This window comes from Tupaia chinensis, unplaced genomic scaffold (genome assembly GCF_000334495.1).
Source record: "Tupaia chinensis unplaced genomic scaffold, TupChi_1.0 Scaffold146187_1, whole genome shotgun sequence".
Classification (NCBI taxonomy): domain Eukaryota; kingdom Metazoa; phylum Chordata; class Mammalia; order Scandentia; family Tupaiidae; genus Tupaia; species Tupaia belangeri.
In genome coordinates, this window is record NW_006206042.1 from 542,022 (window position 1) to 568,227 (window position 26,206).

The 26,206-nt window shown below is 40.1% G+C and overlaps 1 protein-coding gene across 4 annotated transcripts in view; it reads left to right on the forward strand.

Moving 5' to 3' along the window:
- Positions 1-13,837: 13,837 nt before the first annotated feature.
- CD84 (CD84 molecule) overlaps positions 13,838-26,206 on the forward strand; it is a 30,765-nt gene continuing 18,396 nt past the window's right edge. For all 4 annotated transcript variants that reach the window (XR_001369770.2, XM_006168821.3, XM_006168822.3 and 1 more), the window contains exon 1: positions 13,838-13,957. Coding sequence is in view for 3 of the 4 variants with exons in the window: in XM_006168821.3 (XP_006168883.1) it covers positions 13,891-13,957 (67 nt within the window). In the remaining variant the exon portion in view is untranslated. The remainder of the gene's footprint in view (positions 13,958-26,206) is intronic.

Below are 26,206 nucleotides of genomic sequence, written 5' to 3' on the forward strand. Positions count from 1 at the left end.
TGTCTGTCTGGCAAGCATGCACCCTATAGCAAAAACCTCTCAAAAAAAAAAAAAAGAAAAAGAAAAGAAAAGAAATTGAAAGGAGATGTTTAAAAGTGAAGACGGAGTAAAGCCAGTGATTTGGTGATTTTCAGGCTTTACATGATGTTAGCCTTTTAAAATTTCATTGCAAACACTAGCTACTTGTAACATTTTGGACTTTTCCTCTACCTAGTTTAATACAATGAGTAAAGTCGTTATATGTATATAAACTGAATCCTGTGAAAATCCTGAAAGGATTTTCTCATCTAATTATCAAATAGTGAACTTGTATTTAAACCTGCTTGGGTGTAAAATATTTGAATCTGTGTTTAGTCCCAACATTCGATGCTATTATCAGTATGTGTGGACTTAATCCTTTTTTTTCTAGTCATTTTGTGTTCAGTTTCTTCTATCTCGCTTTAGCTTCCCTGGTATAGGAGTCTCAAGTATTTTCTGAAGAGCTGTTTTAATTTCGATGAATTCTTTCAGTATTTGTTTATGTGGGAATGATATTATTTCTCCTTCTCATTAGAAGGATAATCTTGCTAGGCATAGTGCTCTTGGCTGGAATTGTTTTCTTTCAGAGTTTTAAATATATCTTCCCATTCTTTCCTTGCCTGTGTTGTTTCCATTGAGAAATCCAATGTTAATCTTTTTTTGGAGAGGTTTTTGCTATAGGGCGCGTGCACTCACCAGAAAGACAGAGAAATCACACACGCACACACACCAGGGGGAATGGCCATGCCTCAATCCCTTCTCCATTCTCCTTTCAGGATCTTGGGCATGCATGCACACATGCCTGGCATGAGTTTTAAGTCACCGCGTCCAGGACTCAAACCGCAGTGGACTACATGGGAATCCAGCAACATAGCCATTATGCTAACTGCTGGTTCCAAGAGGCCCAATGTTAATTTAATGGAATAAACTTTGTAAGTAACTTGACTTTACTCTCTTGCCATTTTTGGAATTTTGACTTTGTCTTTGATAGTTACTAATTTGGCTATCAAATGCCTTGGAGAGGATCTTCTTATATCTATTTGGTGTCCTTTGTATCTCCTAGATTTGGATGTCCACATGCCTCTCTAATTTTGAAAAGTTCTCAGCTAATGTATTATGAAAGAAATTTCTGTGCCTTTATCTGTCTCTTCACCTTTCACAATAGCTATGATGTGGCTATTCAGCCTTTTAATGTTGTCTAGGATTTCCCAGATATTATCCTCATTTTTAATGGTTATTCTCTTCAGTTACTCAGGCTAAACCAGAGGATTTTGTCTTCAAGGTCAGAGATTCTTTCCTCTGTCATCTGCTGTTGATACTTTCAAGTAATGTTTTGATTTCCTGTATCATATTCTTTATCTCCAGAAATTCTGTTTGGTGGTACGCTAACTTCCTGCTACCTAGTTAGAGTATGTTTGTGTAGCTGTGCCCATGTACTTCTCCATGATATGAAAGCTCTGCACCAATTTCCTCCTCTACTGAGAGTGGGAGTGTGGACTCCGCAGTAGGAGTTTGGGATTCAGGTGTTTAGTGCTAAGGGAGTTGTGAGGAAAGAATTTCTCCAGAGTCTCCTACTTTCTGGTGTTTGGTTCTTGTATACCCAAGTCAGCTGTTCCCAGTTTGGATGGAGGTTGAACTGACAGGTAGACTGTTAGATGGTAGACCACTTTGGGTGCTGGGTTTGTGCCCTTGGTGGGCCAGAGAGCCCCTTCTCCCCCACAGCAGGCTGGGTGGGGGTCCCTGCTGATGAGCTCAAGCTGAGCAGCTTGGTTTGGGTCTGCCTGTTGGTCCTGGATGGGTAAGGTGCAGAACAGTGTCAGCACATGTGGGGCAGCAGCTTCTGCCTTATCTCTGTGATTTCATGGTCTCCCTGTTGCTCCCTTTTAATCTGGGATTGCAGGAACCAGGTATTGGTTCTTTTTTTTTTTTTTTTTAGGTTTTTGCTATAGGGCATGTGCGCTCGCCAGACAGACAGAGAGACAGAGAGATAAAAAGCAAGAAATCACCCCCAGGAGGGATGGCCACGCCGCAGTCCCTTCTCCCCCATTCTCCTCTCGGGATCTTGGGCACACACGCACACGCACCTGGTGTGAGTTTAAGCCACTGGGTCCAGGACGCGAACCACGGTCGACTGACATGGGAGTCCAACGACATAGCCATTATGCTAACTGCTGGTCCCCTGGGTATTGGTTCTTAAATGCCAGAGAGTACCTTCTTCTCCCCACAGCAGGCTGGGCAGGGGTCCTTGCTGATGAGCTCAAGCTGAGCAACTTGGCTTGGGCCTGCCTGCTGATCCTTCTATCTCTAACACCTGATAATATTGATTAATTTAGTCTTAGTTTTACTCACGGCCAGCATATTGTCTCTTCTGGTAAACACATTTTTCTTTCTTTTCTGAAATATTCCGCCTAATTCTCACATTATTCAATGTTTCTTTGTCTTTTTTGTAGGCATAAATAATGAAAAAGAGAATGACATGAATAGAATATTCCCAGTACATGGGTACAGAGTACCATTAGTTTTTCATTTATATCTGTCTTCCAGGTCCCTAGAATTTTTAAGAATGTATTTTTAATATTCAGATTATTATATTAGGTTAATTCTTTTATCTTTCCTTCATATAATTTTTTAAAATTATCTTAGAAAAGAGGAAGAGAGAAGAGGAAGGAGGAAGAAAAAGGGACTTTATTGAAACATGAAATTCTTCCTACGCACTGAAGACGTGCATTAGATGCTGACTCTGAGAAAATAATGAGTGTGTATACACGTGTGTGTGTGTGGTGGGGGGGAACTATGTGTTTTCCCCATAGTTTCCTTTAAGTAACTAGAGAGAATGGTAGGAAACCTTAGCTGATGTTTTATGCTCTTTCTGATCAATGGTTAGATACAAGCTTGTTTTTCATGACCCTAAAAAAAATAGGTCCCCAAGTGTTGATATAAAAAATGGTAGAGGGCCAGCAGGTGGTGTGGTGATTAAGGTACTGGATTCACACCATCCTGTGGCCAACCGCAGTTCAACTCTCAAACCTGGCAGCTTAAACATCACTCCAGGCGCATGTGTCATGCGTGCCCAAAATCCTAAGAGGAGAATGGAGAAGGGATTGTGGTTTGGCCATCCCCCTGTGGGGGTTATTTCTCACTTTTCCTCTCTTTGTCTCTCTCTCTCTCTCTGTCTCTCTCTGGCAAGCATATCCACTCTATGTGAAATATCTAAAAAATAAATAAATAAAATACGTAAATAGAATCAATTTTATTATAAAACACATAGTTGCTTCACTTCCGTTTGCATGCCGATAACATCAGCATTGTTGCAGACTTTCTCCTTCCCCACCCACATGAAGCTGCTCAGAAAAACGCAGTCCATCTGACAGACAATCTGTAAGTCACGGCCTTACACAATAGGTAGTTGGGAAGATTTCATAAGAAAGAAACACATTTTCAAAATTTTTATTTGGGGACCTAATGCAATATTCCCATAATAACATCCACGGAGAGGCCCATCCAGGCTTGGCTTAGACTCATCTATCTATTGGTAGAATGGCCACATGAAGGGGAAGATCCTTCTGTTGAACTGAAATCTGATTCCCCAGAGCAACAGTTATGGTGACTAGTCCTGCCTAACGGGGATCCCTTGGCTCTGTTGTCCAAACGACAGCATTTCTTTTTTTTTTTTTCTTTTAATTTTTTATATAAATTCAATCATATTATTTAGCTTACAAAGTGAACATTTCAGTATGTGTGTGAACATTTCTCCCCAGCCCAGTTGATCAGAGTATCTTCCACCAATAACACCACACCTCCCCATCCCATCAATGCTCTGTCTCTGTATCCCTCGTCCAGATGTCCTTCCTTAGGTCCCTCTTCTCCACGCGCTCCACGTCTGTAGCATTTCAAACATCTGACCGTCATTTGATCGCTCTTCCACCTGCTGCCTGAACTCCAGCCCCTTTACCAGGTTGTCTCCTTACCAGGCAAACCAAATCCAGTTCCTTCAGCCTTTTTCTCATAAGAAAATATTACCACAGTCTTAAAAACAAACCTGGCACTCAACAAATTATAATTTTGTCTTTTTTACTGTTCACTGTCTAATTATTTTTTTTACCATTTTTTTTGTCCCCTGGTGCACACTTTTCTAGATCATTAATGTTCAAATGATATGTTATATTCACTAGGTAGTGACAATATTATTATCACTAATCTAACTGACATTCACTGACAGTTTGTGGTGTGCCAAGCAATTTCCTAAGTGTTTTCAGGCATTCTCATTTAATCCTCAAAACACACTGACAGGGGACCAGCAGTTAGCATAATGGCTATGTCGCTGGACTCCCATGTAGTCGACCGCGGTTCGAGTCCTGGACCCGGTGGCTTAAACTCATGCCAGGCGCATGTGCGTGCAAGCCCAAGATCCCGAGAGGAGAATGAAGGAGAAGGGATTGCGGCATGACCATCCCCCCGGGGGAGTGATTTTTTGCCTTCTGTCTCTCTGTCTCTCTGTCTGTCTGGCGAGTGCACGTGCTCTATAGCAAAAACCTCTTAAAAAAAAAAAAAACCAGCACTATGATAGTTGTCTTTATCTGATGGATGAGGAGTCCAGGACTTGGTGAGTCAAGTCTAGCGAGGTGGCACTGCCAACGGATGGGCAGTCCCCCTCCACTTTCCTTCACTGTATCATAGCGCCATTTTACAACTTTCCCTTGGTTCTCATCTATATTGTAGTTTCTTCCTTTCACTTTTCTCCTGACAGTTCTGTGAAGTTAAAGCCATGGCCACAGAGGTAAATGCTTTTATAGTGTTTTATATTATTTGGGTTTTGGTTCTTGCTTACACAGAACCTAACTTTTGCTTGTCGTTATTAAAAAAAAAAAAAGCATAGACTTTCATTTCCCTCTTAATTATTTGCAGAATTTGGAATGTTTCAACATTTCTCTCTTATTCAAAACTTTCCTTTTTTGGATTTCAAGACATCACCTCCCTTGTTCCTCTCCTACAACTCGAATATCCTTTTGTGTTTCCTTTTGTCTCGATTATAATTGTTTTTCACAGGGTCTCATCCTTACATGTTTTAAAAATATACATATGGAATTAATGGTAATTATAAGTCAAGAATCAGGTACAACTGGAGACTTAGAAAAGACTTGGAAATGAAAGCATTTAAAATTCAAGCAAATAGCTAAAAAGTCCATAGTGGATTGGAAGAAATTCCATAGGGTGTTTATAAGGAACTCTATCAGAAAGTTAAACAAAAAGATAAAGAGAGACTTGGGTGATGTTAATTCAGCAAATTTTCATTATTTTTATACACTCAATCACTGGGTATCATCAGAACATACACAATGACCTTTCTCAGCATGAACACACTATTAGTCCAGTCAAAGATATCATGCATATTATCATAAACAGATAATTTTCCATTTTATGTCCCTTACTAAGAACTCCAGGAAGAGCATGTAGCGAGGCCAGAAAAAAAGTAATAAAAAAGGAAATAAGAGAAAATTTCCCTTTGCCAAAAAATGACTTGAATCATCAGACTTAAAACACAACCAGATGCCATGCAGAAATATGTAAAGAAGATATACAGTCCACATCCCAGTGAAATCCTGAATTCCTAGGAAGGATACAAAGAAAAATTTCTAGACTGACACATTAAAGAACAAGAATCAAGCATACATTTTCTTGTTGGTAAACCTAAATGTTAGAAAAGAAGATGATCCCATAGCCAACTAAATTGCTATTTATACAAAATAGTATATGAAGACATTTATAGATATTAATGGACTCAGAATGTATACTACTCAAGTACACTTTTTTTAGAGAGCATTTTTGCTATAGGGTGCGTGTGCTCACTGGAGAGACAGAGAGACAGAAAGTGAGAACTCACCCCCCAGCAGGGATGGCTATGCTACAGTTGCTTCTCCTCTCAGGATTTTAGGCATGCATGCACACACACCCAGTGTGAGTTTCAAGCCTCCAGCTCCAGGACCCAAACTGCAGTTGGCCATGTGGGAGTCCCGTGACATAACCATTATGCCATCTGCTAGTCTCTACATTTTTATTTTTTCCTTTTTAATTAATTAATTAATTTTAAAATTTTTTGGTTTTTGATGAATTAATTTGCATTCATTCATTGATCATTGTCACAGCATCTTCACTTTTTTCTTTAACACTTATTTATTTATCTATTTATTTGTTATGATTTTGGGGCCACAAGGTCCAGGACTTGAACTGTAGTTGGCCATGTGGGAGTTCAGTGGCTCAACCAACTCACCACCTGCCAACCCCTCAAGTATACTTTAAAAAGTTTACTCAAGTGAAAAATATTATTCAAGGGTTTTTTTTGTAATCCTAACATTCTTTATCTAAAATGAATTTCTTCTTTTCTGGACATATACAATGAAGGGGCATATAACCCTACTTAAATACATAGTTTATTGTTCCTAGTCATGACAATATGGCGGTAGTTTTTAAGTGGCACAATGAATAAATATGAAAAAAGAAATCTAGTATTGGGTTGTTGGGAAAGTCATGATGCACTTTTGCACATTAAAAAAAAAAATAGGTCATGACTTTCCTAACCTAATAGATTGATCCAATCCCAAATTTACTATTGTTGCACACAGAAATACATTTAAATGTAGTTATGTTATTCAACTGCATCTTGGAGATTTCAGTGCCTCACATGTTTTATATATATTATGGAAATAAATTATAAAGAAATCCCCTAAAAATTTACTCGAAGGCATACTCTAAGAAAACAAACAAAAATAGATTAAATAAGGATTTCTAAGAATTCAAGATCTACTGGGTAGGGCTATTCCATGGAACTAGGGTAGTGCATTGCTCGAGAGAAGCCATGTGGTGACTGGTTTGAGTCCCTGGTCTGATCAGCCTGAGATGCGCCTGGTACTTGCGTCAGAGATGAAGATCCAATGAGCTAAAGGACTGGAGGAAGGGGATTTCAGAGTGCTCAGACCTCGTGAAGGCCCGTGTGCTTTACCATAGTTAGAAAAAAAAAAGTTAAAAGGAAAAGATATACTGAAGAGCCCAAAAAACAATAACAGTTCATTCCAATAACCCTCAGCAATGAAGTTGTTAATAAATATCATGTATTCTTAAGGAGAGATTCTTTAAACATTTTAAAGCGTATTTGTTTCCTTCTTCCATCAGTGACAGAAATAGAGGGAGAGAGGGAGGCAGAGAGACCCCGCAACAGGGTCTTGACACCACGATCTACCCCAGTCATGGCCTTGCGTATGCCTGTCGTGTTTATGCAAGCCTCCAGACATGAACCTGGAACCTTCCCATGTGTGTTACACATTATCACCCCACCACTCTCTGACCCCATGTTATTTTAGGTAATATGTGACTAAAACATCAGCTTATTTCAACAAAAGAAAGGAGTTGGGAGAAATAAGTGATAAATATTTCATTTTACGAGAAGGCAAGGCTATCAATACTAATTAATTCTTATTACTGATAGAAATATATAGATTTGTATTTAATTCTTAAAATATAATGTGTGACTGGGGGCGGGGTGTCCAGAAGGTGGCATAGTGTTTAAGGCACTGGACTCTCACATGACCCACCCTGGTTTGAGTCTTGGACCTGACAGCTTGTTTTCTCACTCTCTGTCATTCTCTGTCTCTGTCTCTCTCTAGTGAACACACATGCCCTATAGCAAATTGTTTTTTAAATAATAATAAGAGGGGCTGACAGGTGGCATGATGGTTAAGGGCACTGGACTCTCATATAGCCAACTGTGGTTCAAGTCCCGGACCTGGCAGCTTACTTTCTCACTTTTCCTCTCTCTCTCTCTCTCTTACTCCCTCCCTCTCTGGTCAAATTAAAATAAATAAATAAAGATAAAATTAAAATTTTAAAAATTAAACAAAATTAAATAAATAATTCAAAAATATACAATGTATGATTACTAGAAGAACAGATTGATTTCAAAATTAGCCCAGTCCCTTAAGGCATTATGGCACATTGGTGAGAGAAAGAACTTGACAGTAGAAACAGTGACTTCTGGCTACCCCATCTGTGGGTTTGATGCTTGGTAGCTCCATGAGAAAGAAATTAGAAGAAATCACTGCAGTGAGCTGGACAAGAGACATCACTGTGCATATGTTAACTGGCCAGGTTGATTGAAAGAAGAGAAACAACCATTCTTCCAACAAATTCTACTTGTATTTCAATCAATTTCTTTCTTCGTGAGCATAAATGGTAAGGGGTTAGGACATAAAGTTTTGTGATCATTACTTCTTCTAAGCATTTGAGAGTACATTTTATTACTGCACATGCTCTCACCACGTACCACAATTGCACAAAGCAAGCATGAGATGTGGTCATTATGCAGGAGGCTTGGTGACACCACATGTCTTGATGATTCAATATGTCTGAAGACTTAGAATCACTAGGTGGTGCAACATCTAGCCTTTGCCAAGGAGAGGTGAAACCAATTGTTTAACATCTAATACTAATAGTGGGAGCATGACATTTGGAGATGCTCACCAAATCTGCATGCTTACAACAAAAATTGAACAACAAAGTGTAAATCGAATTCTAGATACCCAAGTTTACTCTATACAAGGGTAACAGACAGAAGACTCCAAAAAGTTTTGGCTTAAGTGCATGTGTGCATATGTATATACATTGTTTCATATATACTTATTATATGCTTATATATTCTACATATATATATATGCATATCCATCACAGCAGAAAGTTTCCTTGTGCCCTTTGCGATCTCACCCATCTGCTGCAGACTTGCCCCAACCAGGCGCCTTTTAGCCTTCTTTACGCTTTGATAAATACATTGCATTTTGTAAATTTTTTTAATAAATGAAACATACAGTGTATTTTGTGTCTAATTTCTTTCATTAACATAATTAGGTTGAAATTCATCCATGTTATTATCTGTCTTAATAGTTCATTTCTTGGGAATTGGCAGTTATCATAATGGCTATGTCGCTGGACTCCCATGTAGTCGACCGCAGTTCACGTTCCGGATCCGGTGGCTTAAAACTCATGCCGGGCGCGTGTGCGTGCATGCCCAAGATCCCGAGAGGAGAATGGAGGAGAAGGGATTTTGGCGTGACCATCCCGTCTGGGGGGGGTGATTTCTCGCTTTCTGTCTCTCTATCTCTCTCTGTCTGGCGAGCGCACGTGCCCTATAGCGAAAACCTCTCAAAAAAAAAATAGTTCATTTCTTTTTATAGTTCAGTAGCATGCCAGTGTATGAATATAACACAATTTATTTGCCCACTCACCTATCCATGGACATTGGAGTTGTTTCTAGTTCTTGGTTGTTACAGTTAAAAGTTGTGGTAAATTTTCAAGTATAAGCTTTTATATAGACATATGCTTTCATTTCTCTTTAGTAAATACCTAGGAGTAGAACAACTGGATTGCATGATAGGTGTAGTTTAATTTTAATTTTTTAAAGAAATTGTTACGGGACTAGCAGTAGCCATAATGGCTTTGTCACTGGACTCCCATGTAGTTGACCATGCTTTGAGTCCCAGACCTGGTGGCTTAAACTCACATGGGATGCATGTGAATTTATGCCCAAGATCCCGAGAGGAGATGTGAATTTGTGCCCAAGATTCCAAGAGGAATATCTTTTCATTTGCTTGTTTGCTAATCTATTTTATTTGGTGGTTTATTTGAATCTTTGCACATTTATTTTATTAAATGTATGCATCACAAAAACTTTCTTCCAGTCTGTGAGTTGCCTTTTTATTCTAACAGTGTTTTTCAAAACTAGCAAGTTCTTAATTTGGGGGAGTTTCCATTTATAAAGCTGTTATTTTATAGATTATGCTTTTGGTGTTGTATCTAAGAAATCTTTGTCTACCCTAAGGTTGCAGATATTTTCTTTTATGTTTTCTTCTGGAAGTTTTATCATTTTAGGTTTGACCTTTAGGTCCATAATTCATTTTTAACGAATGTTTGCATATGGCACGAGGCATGAATTAAAATTCTCTCTAGTTTTTCTTCCTTCCTTTCTTATCTTTCTTCTTTCTTGCTCTTTGTTTTTGTTTTTGTGGGTTTTTTCTCTCTCTCTCTGTTTTTGGCACAAGGGTATCCAATAGTTCTAGCATTATTCATGGAAAAGGCTATCCTTTTTGCACTTCATCGCCTTTGTACTTTCATCAACACTCATTTGTCTACTTTTGTGTAGGTCTATTTCTTTTTATATTTATTTTTAAAAATGCTGGAGGGTCTGTGCACATATGTGAGAAAGAGAGAAAGCACCTTTCTGGTGCTGGGAACTGTCTATACTGCAGTCTTTTTGTCCTCCATTTCTCCATACCATAACAAGATCATGGGCACACATGCCCAGAGTGTTTTTGTGGGTTTTTTTTTAAGAATTATTTATTTTTAATTCCATTTGTTCTTCATATTATTTTTTTTTTAATTTGATCAGAGAGAGAGAAAGGGAAAGTAAAAAAGCAAACTGCCAGATCCGGGACTCGAACTTTGGTTGGCCATATGGAAATCCAGCATCTTGGACCACCATGCCATCTGCCAGCCCCACCCAGAGTGTTTTTTAAGCCACCAAGGTTGTGATTCGAACCATCGTCAGTTATATGTTAAAGGATTCCCTCTTAACTTCTGCCCTACAGGGCAGTAACCCTGTGTAGGTTATTTCTGAACTGTCGATTCTATTCCATCAATCTATCTATATTTAAGCCAACACTACAATCTAAATGTATCATTCTTAAAATCAGATACTGTTTGCTCTCCAACCTTGGTCTCCCTCTTTCAAGTTGTTTGTGTAGTTAAGTCCTTTACATTTCCATATGAATTTTAGAATAGGATTTTGAGTGAGATTGTATTGAATTGGTAGATTAATTTGGGAGAACTGACATCATAAAAGTGTTAAAACTTTTAATCCATATACAAGTATCTTACTCCAATTATTTAAGTTTCATTTAGTTTCTCTGCGTTAATTTTTCTAGTTGTCAGTGTCTTTTGTTAAATTCATCCTTACTCTTTTATCAGGTTTCTCTCTAAACTTATTTTTTATTCCTTCTCGATTTCCTTTTGAGTTGTTTTTTATTATCTTAAATTTCACCGACTCCTTTCTCTAGAAAGCCTGTTGTGCTGCTAACTCATTTAATTAATTTTGTTTAAAATATCATACCTTAAAATTTTAGAATGTTCTTTTGGTTCTTGTTTTGTTTTGTTTTGTTTTGTTTTCCCAGAAATATTTCACCTCTTAAACTTTTTTGCACCTTTTTTAAAAAATTATTATTTTATTTAACTTTATTTATTTTAATTTTACCAGAGAGGGACAGAACAAGAGAGAAAGTGAGAAAGCAAGTCACCAGGTCTAGGACTTGAACCATGATCGGCCATGTGGGAGTCCAGCGCTCTATACCACCATGCCATCTGCCAACCCCCTTTTTTGCACCTTTTCTAGTAAGTTGTTTTGCCTATTATTATTATTATTATTTTAATTTTTGCCTTTTATGATTTTTTGTTTTAGCCTTTTATTATTATTATTATTTTATACATTCAATCACTATACATCACTACACTTGTAAAATGAATTTACCCAACATGAATACACTTCACACCAGTCCAGTTAAAGATACTAAGTTATCATCAACAGATAATCATCCATTTCTGTGTCTCATAAATGTCTTGCCTATTTTTCTCCTTGATTGCTTTCTTCACCATCTCTCCCTCCTTTCACCCTCTTCCCACACTGTCTCCAGAATGTGTAACCATTTTCCATGCTTCTATATCCTCTAATCTTTCCGTTTCTGCCATAGAGTGTGGACCATCAGTATATATTAAGTGGAGACATACAATGTCTCTCTCTCATAAGTTATTTTAAATATTCGCAATAGTTGTTTTAAAGTTCTGTGATTTCCAGTAACTGGATTATCTGTGGTCTGCTATATTGATGTAAATGCTAATCATGAGTAGCATTTTCTTGCTTACCAATTTTCATAATTTTTACTGTATTTTGATAATTGGGTATGACAGGTCAGTATACATTCAAGTATAATGAGTTTTGTTTTGCTTTGTTTTATTTTTGCTTTATTTTGCTCTTCCCTCTCATAGTTTAAATGGGAAACCAATCATTACTATTCCCTTTAGAGTTAAATTGAGCTATTCAAATTGCTTGGCTTCTGCACCCAAGTATTTATCGTCATCACCACTGCCTGATCAACCCCCTTTTCAACCCCCTACACACACATGCATTATGAGCCCATTCTTATTTTTTCTAACCATGATGGGGGCCTCTGCTGGGGTACAGTCCTACTGGGGCACAATTCTGTGCTACATCTAGCTCAGTCCCACCCACACGTGCCTCTCTGCACTTGCCGTCTCTCATGCCTATGAGCTTCAGTCTTTTACCACAGTTCACAAAGTCACTGTGTGATCCTTGGAAAAATCACTTCCTCCCTTTCTGAGCCCATTTCCCCATTAGCAAAACAGACTAGGTGGTCCAAAAAATCCTTTCAACTTTAATTTTTTTTATGAGAGAGATTTTTTGCTAGAGGATGCATGCACTTGCTGGAGAGACAGAGACAGAAAGCAGGAAATCACCCCCCAGAGGGGATGACAGACCACAGTCTCTTCTGCTCCATTCTCCTGTTGGGATTTTGGGCATGCACCCACATGCACATGATGTGAGTTTTAAGCCGCCAGGTCCAGGACTCAAACCGCAGTCAACTACGTGGGAACCAAGTAAAGTAACCACTATGCCATCTTCTGGTTCCTCAGCTTTAAATTTTATCAAACCTCATGGTGTCTGTAATAAAATGTGATAATTTCATAAAATCTTACAATTATAATATTGGGTTGTCAGAAAAGTCATGATTGGGACCAGCAGATGGCAAAACGGTTATGTCACGGGACTCCCACGTAGTCGACCATGGCTTGAGTCCCAGACCCTGAAACTTAAAACTTACTCTCAGGGGAACAGCAGTTGGTATAATGGCGGCTATGTTGCTGCAATCCCATGTAGTCGACGACCGCGGTTCGAGTCCTGGACCTGGTGGTTTAAATTCACACCAGGCATGTGTGTGTGTGTGTATGTGCCCAAGATCCCGAGAGGAAAATGGAGGAGAAGGGATTGTAGTGTGGCCATCCCTCCTGGGGGTGGGGGTGATTTCTTGCTTTCTGTCTCTCTGGCAAGCACAGCATGTGCCCTATAGCAAAAATCTCTTTTAAAAAAAATCATGATGTATTTTTTGCTATATTTTTCTATGCAAAAATGCATCATGACTTTTCCAATCACCCAATAGCATTATACATTATAGATATGTTAATGTATATCACTCTATATCATATAATTATATATGATTATATCTTACTGTTAAATATTTGTATTAAATCATAAATATCACAATGTATTGATTATTTATTATAATTACACAATTATATAATTTATCACTTTAATTGCTACCGTTTATTAAGACCCCACCATGTGTTGAGACAGTCTCCTCTTCCTGATCTCCCACCACGTTTTGCCTAGCAATCCTAACTCAGTCTTCACCCTTGCTGCTTTTATAATTCCCTGTGCTTTCCTGTTCCAACACTTACCACACTATATTGGAGTTGCCTGTTTTATTGTTGGGCTCTCCAAAAAGAGACTAAACTGCAGGAAAAGATGATGATCAGTTGTTTTGTTGCTCTTTATACTGCCAGAGCCCAGAAGAGTACCTGGCACATAGTAGGCATGAAGCACGTGTTGAATACATGAGTAATTAGTGCTAAGTACTTTGTGTTACAGATCGGAAAAAGGTATAACATAAGCCAATCCTTCCTATATCAGTTAGTTCCACTTCCTTTCTCACACTGGCTATAAAAAGAAAACTCAAGCGAAACCAACCAGAAGAGTGACAAGCGATGATCAGGCTCCAGCAGAAGATGGCACGGCACCACCTGTGGATCTGGCTCTTTTGCCTGCAAACCTGTGAGTTCTGACCCTTGCTGATCTGCTCCTAGTTTTCCATAAAGAAAAATTCCATAAAGGAATTCTTAATTTTTTCATTTAGAAACTGCCCTTAGGGAAGAAACTGAAATGTCCCTTTGATTCATTTTTAACTGAACACCCTGGGTCTCAGTTCGTACTATACTCAAAAGGAATCCAGCCAGCTGAGGAGACTTCAGATCCAAACTAAGTATTTTTTCAGCTTTAGAGTTTACATTTCTGAATTTTATACCTGCTGTTTCCAATGATTTGAGAAAAATCTCTCTTCTTAGGAGAGTTAGCATTTGGTAGTCCCATCCAGAAAGTCTGGCAAAAGAATAAATCATCCGAAACTTTGAACAACTTAAAAGCAATTTCTTTTGGGCATTAGATGTGCTATATGGTTGTGAACAAAGATATATGCTTCTTGATTACATTTCATTGCTCTATCAGGTTAGATTATTTCTTCTATTTATTATTACTGTAAAATCTCATCTCTGTGAGAGGTCTTCAAAAATTTCGTTGAAATGTGTATTATATTTTTTAGAAACTACATTTTTTTTTTTGCTCCAAAATAAACTTGGACTTTAATTCCATTTTGTAAGAACTTTAATATAGCATCCCCTTACATAAGCTCCCTTTGTTTTCAAAGAACATTCAGAGTTACTACTCTGCTTTTATCCTCCCAAATGTCTTTAAAGTAAATGAAGATGAAACTATTCTGCTTTTTTAATAAATAAGAAAGTCTTAAAAAGAAGTAGAGGACTTGAAATAAAAATTGTTTTTCTTACTTATGGCTTAACAGTAAAGTACAAAGAACAAAATAAATATTGGTTGTTATTAGTATAAAGAACATTATATACCATTAACACAGGTCTGATAGTGCTTTGTCATTGCCCATATTATCTCACCAACTGTCCTGTTTATAAGAAAAATGACTATGCCTGGGCCAGCCCCATGGCCTAGTGGTTAAGGAAGCCAGATCCCACATGGCCAACCACACAGTTTGAATCCTAGCCCTGATGGCTTGAAAAACACACTGGGTGCATGTGCATGCGTGTTCCAGATCCCAACGGAATGGGGATATAGAGAAGAAGGAATTGAGATGAGAACATCCCCATTGGGGGATGCTCTCCCTTATCCTTTCACCCCCACCTGCCTCTCTCTGTTTCTCTTTCTCTCTCTTTCTCTCCTTTTTTTTTCTCTCTCTCTCCTTTTTTCTCTCTCTCTGGCAAGCACATATGCCCTGTGACAACACAACAAATGAAAATTTTTAAATGACTGTGCTTGGAATTTATAAAACTACTTCGAGTATTTCTTAGCAGCTTTGGAAATATACTAGCAAATTCCTGGCATGAATTAGAATTCAGTAAACCTAGTGGGTTAGAATTTTCTTTCCTTTTTTTAAAATAATTATTTTATTTAACTTTGTTTATTTATTTATTTATTTTTAATTTGACCAGAGAGGGACAGAACAAGAGAAAGAGAGAGAGAAAATGAGAAGGCAAGCTGCCAGGTCGGAACTCGAACCACCACCAGCCATGTGGGACATCCTTAACCACCATGCCACCTGCCGGCCCCATGGGTTAGGATTTTCTGAAAAGGTAGAATCAATACACCATGGTCTCCCTGGTTTCCTTGACTACTTAAAGCTGTGGCTCCTTCAGTCTGAGCTTGATGGAAATTGCAAGCATTAAGCATGCCAGAAAATGCAAGTAAATGGGAAGAGTTTGATTTGGGGATGTCTCAATGTTCCAGAGAAGGATAGACAGGATAGCATTCAATAACACTTGGTTTGCAAAGTAGGTCATAATTTGTAAGCCTACATTCTTATATATACTAAAATCATGAAATAGGCAAGAAAGATACTATTAGTTCTACTGGGTCATCAGAAAAGTCATGACGTGTTTTCTGTTCTTCTGTGCACAAATGTGTCATAACTTTTCCAATGACCCAATACTGTGGGAAAAAAGGAGTAAACTAAGATTCAGAACTAAATAATTTGCCTGAGGTTTCACTACCTGAAAGTTGTAGAGTTGGAAGTGGACATTGGTTCTTTTCATCTCAAGGCTATACCTTTCTGTTCTGCTTAACCTACTGGTTCAATAAATTTTCAAATCCCCGATGTTCTTCAAAGGGCTAACACCTGCTAAGATGAAAGGCAGCTCCAGGGTACATTTCTCTCATCTTCTAAAACTGAAGTCAAAGTTGTCCAATCAACTGGTAGTAAATCATTTGCCCATTAACTTTGTGACCCTGGTGGTGTTATATAATCTCTCTGCTGTTTCAACCTCAAAATGAGAAAATTCTTGATAGAACTTTCTTATTATTCTCAGAGGTCTCATGCACTTGAGAGAGAGAGCAACTCTCAATGGGGCATAAGCACACTGCAGTCCCGTCTCCTCCATCTCTATATCCCATCAGGATACAGGGTATGCACACACATACGCCTAGCATATTTTTCAAGCTCCTGGGTCTAGGGATTGAACCACAGTAGCTAATGCTATTCTGTTTTTTCACATTTTCTTTTCATGCATCATTAGGAAGGGCTGAGGCTTTACTGCACAGAGATCCCTGGCAGGACTCCTCTGTTTGGGATGGTCAAAGGAACTTGAGCAGGAGAAAAAGCAGTGGGAGGGAGTTTGAACATAAAAGTGTGTGCCATCGGGGTTCTGGAAAGGAAACCAGGGGGGTAAGATATTCCTTTTGTCAGAGACTTATGAAATAGAGAGGGAGCAAGTAAATGGATGTTTGTCTCTTAGAGATTATTCTGCACATATTTCCTGAGTGCAAAAATGTACCCTAAATTTCTCCTGTTGTTCCTGATAGAGATGGTCCCTTGTGTTCAGGGTTAGGTTTAGGAATCCATGGGTTGTGTGCACTTCCCTGGAATTCAGAGTAGCTGAGCAGCTGAGCAGCTGAGCAGCAGTAGAGAGATGAATAGAGAAGTCTCCATTGTCCCCTGAAGTCGCTGACTTAAGGGATGTCTGAGTGTGCAAACTCATGACTGTCCCATGTCGGAAAAGTTTTCTCTGAGAATCAAAACTCACAGTCTTGAGATATGTCTCAATGTTCCGATCATGCCTCTGGGAACACCGTGATTCTGACTGTCCCTCCACGTGTTCTGCGGCCACTCACCCTCAGGGGTAGGAGATGGAAGACCGTCCTGCCTTGCTCCGTGCCTATTCCCACTACATGCCCTCTCTCTTTTACACCTTTTGTTCTATTCCTGTTCTCCACCTTTCTTAACCTCTCCCCTGTGCCTTTCTCTAAAGTCCCTTCAGTCTCAATAAACTGAGCATTTATGGTGTGATCACACTGGTCTGGCATAATCCTAAGCAGGCTACAGTTATTATTTCATGTAATCTTCACAATACTATACTCATTGACAGATGAAAACATTGGTACACAGGGACCAGCAGTTAGCGTAATGGCTATGTCGCTGGCCTCCCACATAGTCAACCGTGGTTCGCGTCCTGGACCCAGTGGCTTAAAACTCACGCCGGGCACGTGTGCGTGCGTGCCCAAGATCCCGAGAGGAGAATGGAGGAGAAGGGATTGTGGTGTGGCCATCCCCCATGGGGGGGTGATTTCTCGCTTTCTGTCTCTCTGTCTCTCTCTGTCTGTCTGGCAAGCACACACGCCCTATAACAAAAACTTCTCAAAAAAAAAAATTGGTACACAGAAAATATGAGCTCATCTAGCCAAAAAAGGGGATGAGGCAGGATTTAAACTCCAGTGTCCTTAGACTTAACCACCAAGCCACACTGCCTCTACCCACTCTGATGTCAAAGTGGAGGACAACGCAATCGCATCAATATTATTGATGGTTATCACAGGTGGGAAGTTGTCAGTGAAGAGTGTTGATCTATTTATTCCTATCAAGACAGGATTATTCAGGTAGAAGCTGCACCTGTCTCTATGTCCAACCACAGAGGGGAATGGGGCTGGGGCCGAGAGACAGGCCTTTGCCAGTAACAGAAGTGTGGGCGACCCAGTAAGGCTGAGTACTCAGGGAAACAACCATCCCCAGACACACCTCAGTGCCATTCACTAAGATACGATTAGGGTTAACTTGAATTAGCTTTTTTAAAAACAAGGAAAAGTCCAATATTGGCACAGTCTCAAAGTCTTTTTAGATGTAGAATACAATGATGGGACTTTCTGTCTGTTGAAATGTAAAATTACAAGAGGTTAGTGGGCCCACCTGGATCTCTGTCACTGGGTAACTAGGGCCCGACCATTGTCCTGGGGGTCAGAGACAGGCTGCAGGCTTGGAAAGGACACTGGCAGAGCTGATCCACCACTGGCCTCAAGCCCTTTCAGAGAGAAGAGCCTGCATGAGGAAAACAAGGCCCCTGCTCTAGAAGGAGGTTTGAGCAGATGACTGTCACAGACATGTAGAAAGGGCTCAACAGAAGGAGCCCTGTTACTGAAATAGAAATATGCGGGACATTGGGTGTGGGGCATCAGCTCAACACCTAGTTCCTAACTAGAGCTGGGAGGCTGCATCCTTGTGATAACACGGGACTCTAGTGGGAGGGCTGCAGGCCCATCTTGTCAGCCTGATGTGCTGAAGCAGCTCATGAGTCAATATGGTAATCAGCAAGGCTGCCAGAGCTCCTCCCGTCAGGATCCTGGTGGTCAGTGCCAGGCCATTCAGGCTACTCAAGTATTCCTAAATCAAACCATTCTTGTCTTGAGCCCTAAGAGGGATGATTCTGCAAGTGTGAGGCTAACTAAAATCATCTATGTGGAAACTGCAAAAGAAGGGCTATCACCTGAGGAGTTGGCACCCGCTAAATTTTCTTTACTGTACCCAGTGTTCAAGAATCCACTGATAGAAGGGAGCAGTGATAAATTAGTGATGGCTTTGACCTAATCTCTGTTTTAAGACCGTGTATGGGACCAGCAGTTAGCATAATGGCTGGCACTGGACTCCTATGTAGTCGACTACGGTTTGAGTCCTGAACCTGGCAGCTTAAAACTCACACCGGCGTGTGTGCGTGCGTGCCCAAGATCCCGAGAGGAGACCAGAGGAGAAGGAGGAGAAGGGATTGTGGTGTGACCATCCCCCCAGGAGGTGATTTCTCACTTTCTGTCTGTCTCTCTCTGTCTGGTGAGCGTACGCGCCCTATAGCAAAAACCTCTCCAAAAAAAAAAAGATCATGTGTATTAGTTTACTTGTTTTGAGGAAACAGATTCAAGTCAAACCAAATATTAATAAAGTTGATATAAAGGTAAAAATCCAGGAGAAAAGAGTATACAATAATTGTAGGGAATGGCAAGTTCCTTTTTTTTTTTTTTTTTGATGCCTCATGACCAGAAACTTCTTATCTTGGATTTCTGGAGAATGACACAATTGTAGACTGCCTGCCCCTTGCTTCCTCTTTGCCCTCTACTTCCCTTCACTCGGTATGGTTGGTTACAACTGGCACTCTTCTGGCTGCCACATGGTAAAGCTACCTACCTCTCTCGGGCTCACAACATTCAGGGTGGTTCCACCCCCACTTTTTGACTTTAGACAGCAGTGGATGGAGAAGAGGAGGGGAAGTTTAGCGACTGCAAAAAAAAGAACTAGAAATGCTTATTTGAAGGAGCCTGAAGAAGCAAGGGGGTGGGAATGTCTGGTAAGGAACAATCGTCTTCCCTGTTCTGTTTTTATTAATAGCTACATACTGACTTTCTCTCACATTTCCCCAACACCCCCACCCTTCTCATTTCCCTTCAGTTGCTGGGATGTTATTTTCATCTGTTACAATGCTCATGTGTTTTATAGAACAAACATGTACAAGAGGGACTTCGAAAAATGTTCATGAAAAATGGAATTAAAGTATGAGTTTTTTTGATGCCCAAATTTTGAAATCCACACCTAGTTTTTTTCATAATACATATTTTCCATAAGCTTTTGAAGAGCCCTCAGATAGTGCCTAGTATAGGCGAGGCACTGATCAAAGAAGTTTACAAGTACCAACTCTTTAACTCTTATTGGTATTTCTATGAGATGTGTTGCCATGACCTTTATCTTGAAGCTGAGGACAATGATGTACAGAGAAGATACTAAATTTCCTAACAGCTCATGATCAGTACCTTACAAGTCAAGAGTCAAGCCCAGTCACCCAGTTCTCAACCACTAAGTCTGGAGCTGGCAGAGGACATTCCTCAAGGCAAGACTCTCTTGAAGTGTCTAGATTCTTCTCCATTGCATACACACACTAAGACACTGTGATCACTGCTACGAAGAGAAGCAAAGCAAGACAGTCAAGAGGAAGGAGGTAGGGGGTGCTGTTTCGGCGTGGTGATCAGGAAAACTCTTTCTGATGAGATGGCATTGGAATAGAGACCTACACAGGTGAGGGAGTGCTGCAAAGAGTGGTTGGAAAGAAGGAGAACTGAAAAAGGTCTAAGGCAAAGTGCCCCTGGCCTGTTTAAAGGAGGATGCCAGGGCAGTGAGAAAGATAGAGCGGAAATGGTAGGAGTTGGAGAGGAAAGGCCAAGAGCCAGACCAGGCAGGATCGAGTAGATGATAGTAACGTGTATGACTATGCAAGGAGACTGGATCACCCCGAACTCCAAGGGTACAACGTCTCTGTTTGTAATAGAAAATAAACCAAGCTTTTAGTTATAAAAACCAACAAGCATTTATGTCTAAATGCCCTCTTCACTGTCATCGATGTTTGATATTTAAAAATCACTTTGAGTTTCACCTAACAATTTAGTAAATTTCTCTTGCCCAGCCCTGAAGAATTTTCTTGTAGCTAGTTAAAGGCCTCTTACCCCATCAATCTTTATAACAAGATGAAGTTTCTGATTAGTTTTTATTTAGTTTTTCACAAACCTTACCTTTTTTCACCATCTCTATTGTATCTTATAGTCTATGGCTTTTGGCAGCTACATAACCTTCAAATGTATATTTGTGAAGTTCACCCATACGTCAGAGATTGTCCAGGGAAACAGATGTGACCACTTAATACACAGGAAGGTGCACTGCATCATGAAAAGAGCCCCAGACCCAACCCAGGAGGGAAAGGCCACCTCTGTGAGCAGCCTGCCCACAGTGTCCTCTGTCCAAGCTGTGTCATTCTGCCCTGGGTCCTAGGTGCCCTCTTCACTTTAATTACCTAAGGGTCACAGTGAAAAGCTTTTCCCATCCAACCCTGTACCCTCGGGTGTCAGCCCTTTCTTGCCCTTATTTCCTGTCTGGAGATATTGCCCTTCTCCTACCCTTCCCATCTTTGTTCTGGAAATCACACTCAGTGGAGATGTTATAAATGTGGTCACCTCTTCTTCTCTGGGTTTCAAAGGGTGCCCAGCAACCATTTGATCTCTTTCATCAATCTCTTATTGACTCCCTGTGGTGCTCTTTACAGGAGCATTTCCAAACATTTTTTGCATTCATTGAAATAATAGTAGCAACTACCATTTAGATACACCAACCACCGTGCTAAGTGCTTTATCTTCATAATTGCATTTAATACTTATTCACTTTCAGAGGATAATTACTAAATGCAATAATCAGGAACCTGAGGATCAGTGAGTTTCAATCATTTTTGCAAGATAAGACAGTCAGGTTCAAATATGCCTGAATTCAACACCTGTACCCCCAATCTTTATTCTTCTCAGCCAGTCCCACCCTTGCCTCCTTATTCTTAACATATAGTCTCACATCCTCTCTTTCTTACTGAGGAGATGAAGGCCATCAAGAATGGCTGTCTTCCATTTTATCCTCTCCACTCCAAAATGGCCACTCTGCATTGAACATCTGCAATGTGCCCTCACAATAGTTCTCTGAGTCAGGCATTACTATATCTCATCTTGTCAACTAACATAAGGGTCTCAGCAACCGTGAAGGATTGAACTTGAACACAGGCCCACGTGGCTCAAACCTATTTCCTCCATCACACCCGACAGCCTCCCTTCTCTTCTTACCTCTGACAACACCTCAAAATCCCTACTGTCCCACTCATCTTTTCCATTTTCCCTTCCACTCTGGATGAAGGCATGCCTCTCCTCTGACTGAAAACTTATACCTTCTACTTTTCCTTCCATGATTTGTTCTACGACTCATAGAATATGGTGAGGGCACATTGCAGATATTCAGTGACCTGTACTAGGTGCTGGGCATTTGTTGGCAAGGTCCCTGTGCTCGAGTTCTTCACTGTGTCCAGAACACAGACTCATGGATCCATGACTGACACACAATGTGACAAGTCCTAAGAGTGGAAAGCACAGAGATCCAGAGAGTCCATCAATAAGAATGCCTGGCCTGGAGTCGGCCCATCATGGAAATAACTCTCTGTTCACCCTCCCCAGCAATCCTTACTCACTGATCTATTCTATGTTTAATATTCTATTTTTTAAAAATCAAATGAATAATAGGTGAGCCTCTGGCTATTACATCAGCTTTCTTTCATTGTTAAGATTCTCCTCTACTTCCTTACCATCTATCTTCAATTTCTTATATTCTGAACCATCCTAATTGCACCATATTCTCAAAGGCCATCAATAAACAACTTTTTATGAACCAATCCAGGAGTTATTTTCAGTATTTATTCCACCTGAACCCTCTAGATCATTAGACATGCCTCTTCTCAAGGCCCTTTCTTCGACTGGAACCCATGATACTGTTTACTGTTATTGCCACTCTAGTTACTCATGCTGTATTCAGTTTCTTTGAGAGTGAGAGCCACTCACAAGGCTAAGTCTTTGACTCCAGTCTTACTCTTCCAACATGGCTCTCCTCCCCTTCAGTCATCTTCTCTCCGTGGATGATTCCTAAACCACTTAAATTTCAGTTTGACAATCGGTAATAGAGACTCAAAAATAAGAATGGCATAAACAAAAAAGAAGCTTATTCCCTGCTCATGTAAAATATTCCAAAACTAGAAATTCACAGCTGATAAAACAGGTGACAAAGTCATCAGGGTCCCAGTCTTTTCGTGTCAATACTTGTTTTCCTCCTATGACCCATAATGTCAGTCTGAGATCCAGCTGTCATGTCATTCCAGTCTGTAAGAAGCAAGGGAGAGAAGCAAGCAAATTCTCCTCTCTTTAAAGACATAGAGGTCATGGGGGCCCACAGTTAGCATGGAGGTTAAGGCAGCTGGATCTCACATGATTGATTATGTGGTTCAATTCCCAGATCCTGTCACTTGAGAAACATGTCAGTCACATGTGTGGACATACCCAAAATCTTGAGAGAAGAATGAAGTAGAGGAACTGTAACATGGCCATTCCCCTTGGGGCGAGTGCTTTCTCACTTTTCCTTCTCTCTGTCCCTGTCACTGGTGAGTGCAAGTGTCCTATAGCCAAAAAAAAAAAAATAAGGAGAGAAAGAAAAAGAAAGACAAAGAAAGAGAGAGAGAAAGAAAGAAAGAGAAAGAAAGAAAGAAAGAAAGAAAGAAAGAAAGAAAGAAAGAAAGAAAGAAAGAAAGAAAGAAGAAGAAAGAAAGAATAGAAAGAAAGCAAAAGGAAAAAAGACAGACAGAAGTCATATGCAAAACTTTCACTTGCATCCTGTTGGCCTAAACTTGGTTACATGACCAAACTTAGCTCGTCCAAGGACAGGCAATGTAGTTTCTATTCTGGGTGGCTATATGCCCTGCTAAATATTAGGGACCCTATTACAAAGAAAAGAACAAATATTGGAAAATAGCTAGCAGATTCTGCCATAGCACTTCAAACAATACTTCAAATTCATTCTTTCTCATCTTCTATCCTTCCAACTTTTTACTTAGATGGTCCACCATCACCTCACATTCAGTATTTCTGATACCAAACATGTTTTCCATCTTTGACTTCTCTCCAGTATAAACTGCATCCATTTTTCAATATCAATCAGTTTTCCACTGACACAAAGTAGAAACTCTAAATACTTTACCAAACAATCAAATTCAATTTGATGCCTCCTATTCTTCACCTTTCTTAGCAAGAAAGGCAAATCCAGTCAGTCTGTCCTTTTCATGCTCACTATTGTCCCCCAGTTCATGCCTCGACGGCTACAATTGCCTCCTAAATGGTCTCTCTAGCCTGGCTTCTCTTCCATCTTATTCTTCCTACACATCGTTACTACAGTGCTATGACTAAAACATTATTTCAATTTTCATTCTCAAAACCATAACAGCATCCCTGTCCATGATATAGACTTCGGGCTCAAGGCTGTCCCAAATCTAAACTTAATTTACCTGCTTTACCTCTCTGTATTCTGGTATCCAAATCAACACTTATCCAACCTACATCACAAGTTCCCCTGCTTCTAAACTCTTACTCAGGGCCTGAGGACTCAAGATACCCCTCTCTCCCTTTCCATCTAGTAAAATACTATTCATCCTTCAAGATTCACCTCAAATTCTGTATCTGCTCTACAGCTCAAAGTGATCTCTCCCATTCACTTGAATTTATCATTTACTACCTCATATTGCAAAGGAAAAGTATGTACATAGGTGTATCTTATTTCCCTAACAAGCTAATAAATTCCAAAATAATTCAGAGAACCTGTCTCATAGACTAACATAATACATTTCACAGTAAGACCTCAAGATATTTTTGTGCCATAAGTTCTCTCTGAATTTCAGTTTTTCTAAGGTCTCCTCCAGTAAAAATATGTTTAAATCCCTTTAGCACCAAGAAAAATCAATATCGGAGTTGATTGACACAAAGTGTCTTTTTATAAAACCTGAAGTCTTTTACGGCAGAAGAAACTTCACTAAAAGTACATAAAGTCATCCTCCCAGACTTCCCTTGGATAAACTTTTTTTTTTCAAAAAAAAAATCATTCTTTTTTTTTGAGAGATTTTCACTGTAGGGCGCGTGCGCTCGCCAGACAGAGAGAGACATAGAGACAGAAAGCGAGAAATCACCCCCAGGGGGGATGGTCACGCCGCAATCCCTTCTCCTCCATTCTCCTCTCGGGATCTTGGGCACGCACGCACAGGCGCCCGGCGTGAGTTTTAAGCCACCGGGTCCGGGACACGAACCGCGGTCGACTACGTGGTAGTCCAGCGACATAGCCATTACGCTAACTGCTGGTTCCCAAAAAAAAAAAAATCATTCTTTGGGGCCAGCAGGTGGTGTGGTGGTTAAGGTGATGGGTTCCCATATAGTTGACCATGGTTCATGTTCCCATCAGGCGACTTAAAAATCACACTGGGTACATGTGCGTGCATGCCCAAAATCCCAAGAGGAAATAGAGGAGAAGGGATTGTGGTGTGGCCATCCCCCATGGGGAGTGTCTTCTCACTTTGTCTCTCTCTGGCAAGCACACGTGCCCTATAGCAATACCTAAAAAAAAAAAAAAAAGTTCTTTATACATGCTTCAGTGTCATCAAGGCCATCTTAGGGATGACGTAGAAAAACCTTAAAGAGCATGTACCATTTGTTAATATAATGCTAAAGAAGACAATGAGAATGATTTTCACCCTCATCATTATCATTTCCAATCTCAGAATAACTAACATTAATTTTACCTTGATGGTTAACGAAGCACTTTGATGCTCAGTGAAAAGATAGCATTGTAGTTATTATTTCTTTTCTATTCTACGGATGAAGAAACTCAGACTCAAAAATGTCTCATGACTTTATTAGGGTTGCCCAGCTTGGAAGTAGAACTACTGGCACCCATGTCTTCTGCCTCCCTTTGCACAACAGGCTATGGTTTTGCAGCTGCCTCCCTCAGAGCACGTTTGTGGTATTTGAATGTGGCAGGGTCTTTGTTTTATGCTGGTGCAAACCCTTTTGTTAGCAAGCACAGGATTCTTGTCAACAAAACCAGCAGTGCAAACATAATAGGTCTTCCCCTCGCTTCGCCTCTCCACCACCGCCAGTGCCCAATTGCCCTTTGATACTCCAGCACATTTCCTGAGTGACTTGCTGTGAGAGGAGCCTGCTAAAACCACAGCACACAGCAATAATTTATAGCTCTTCAGCTGCCTCCATATTGAGGTGTCAGCTTTAGCAAACTGTACGCTTCCTGGAATATGGTGAGAGAACTCACCACACTTATGAACCTGTCGAACTCATGCTCTGTCCATCTCACACACCTAACCTGAGACCAAAAAATGGAGTGGTAATGAGGCGCTAGGACTTGACAAAGCCTTGAAATGCATGAGACCTGGGGCAAGGATAAACTATATAATACGTAGGACTCAGTGCAAAATGAAAATGTGGAGCCCTTCATTCACACAATACGAAGAATTTCAAGGTGGCATAGAGATGTCGGATTAAGCTTAGGGTCTTCCTGAGCCCAGGACTCTA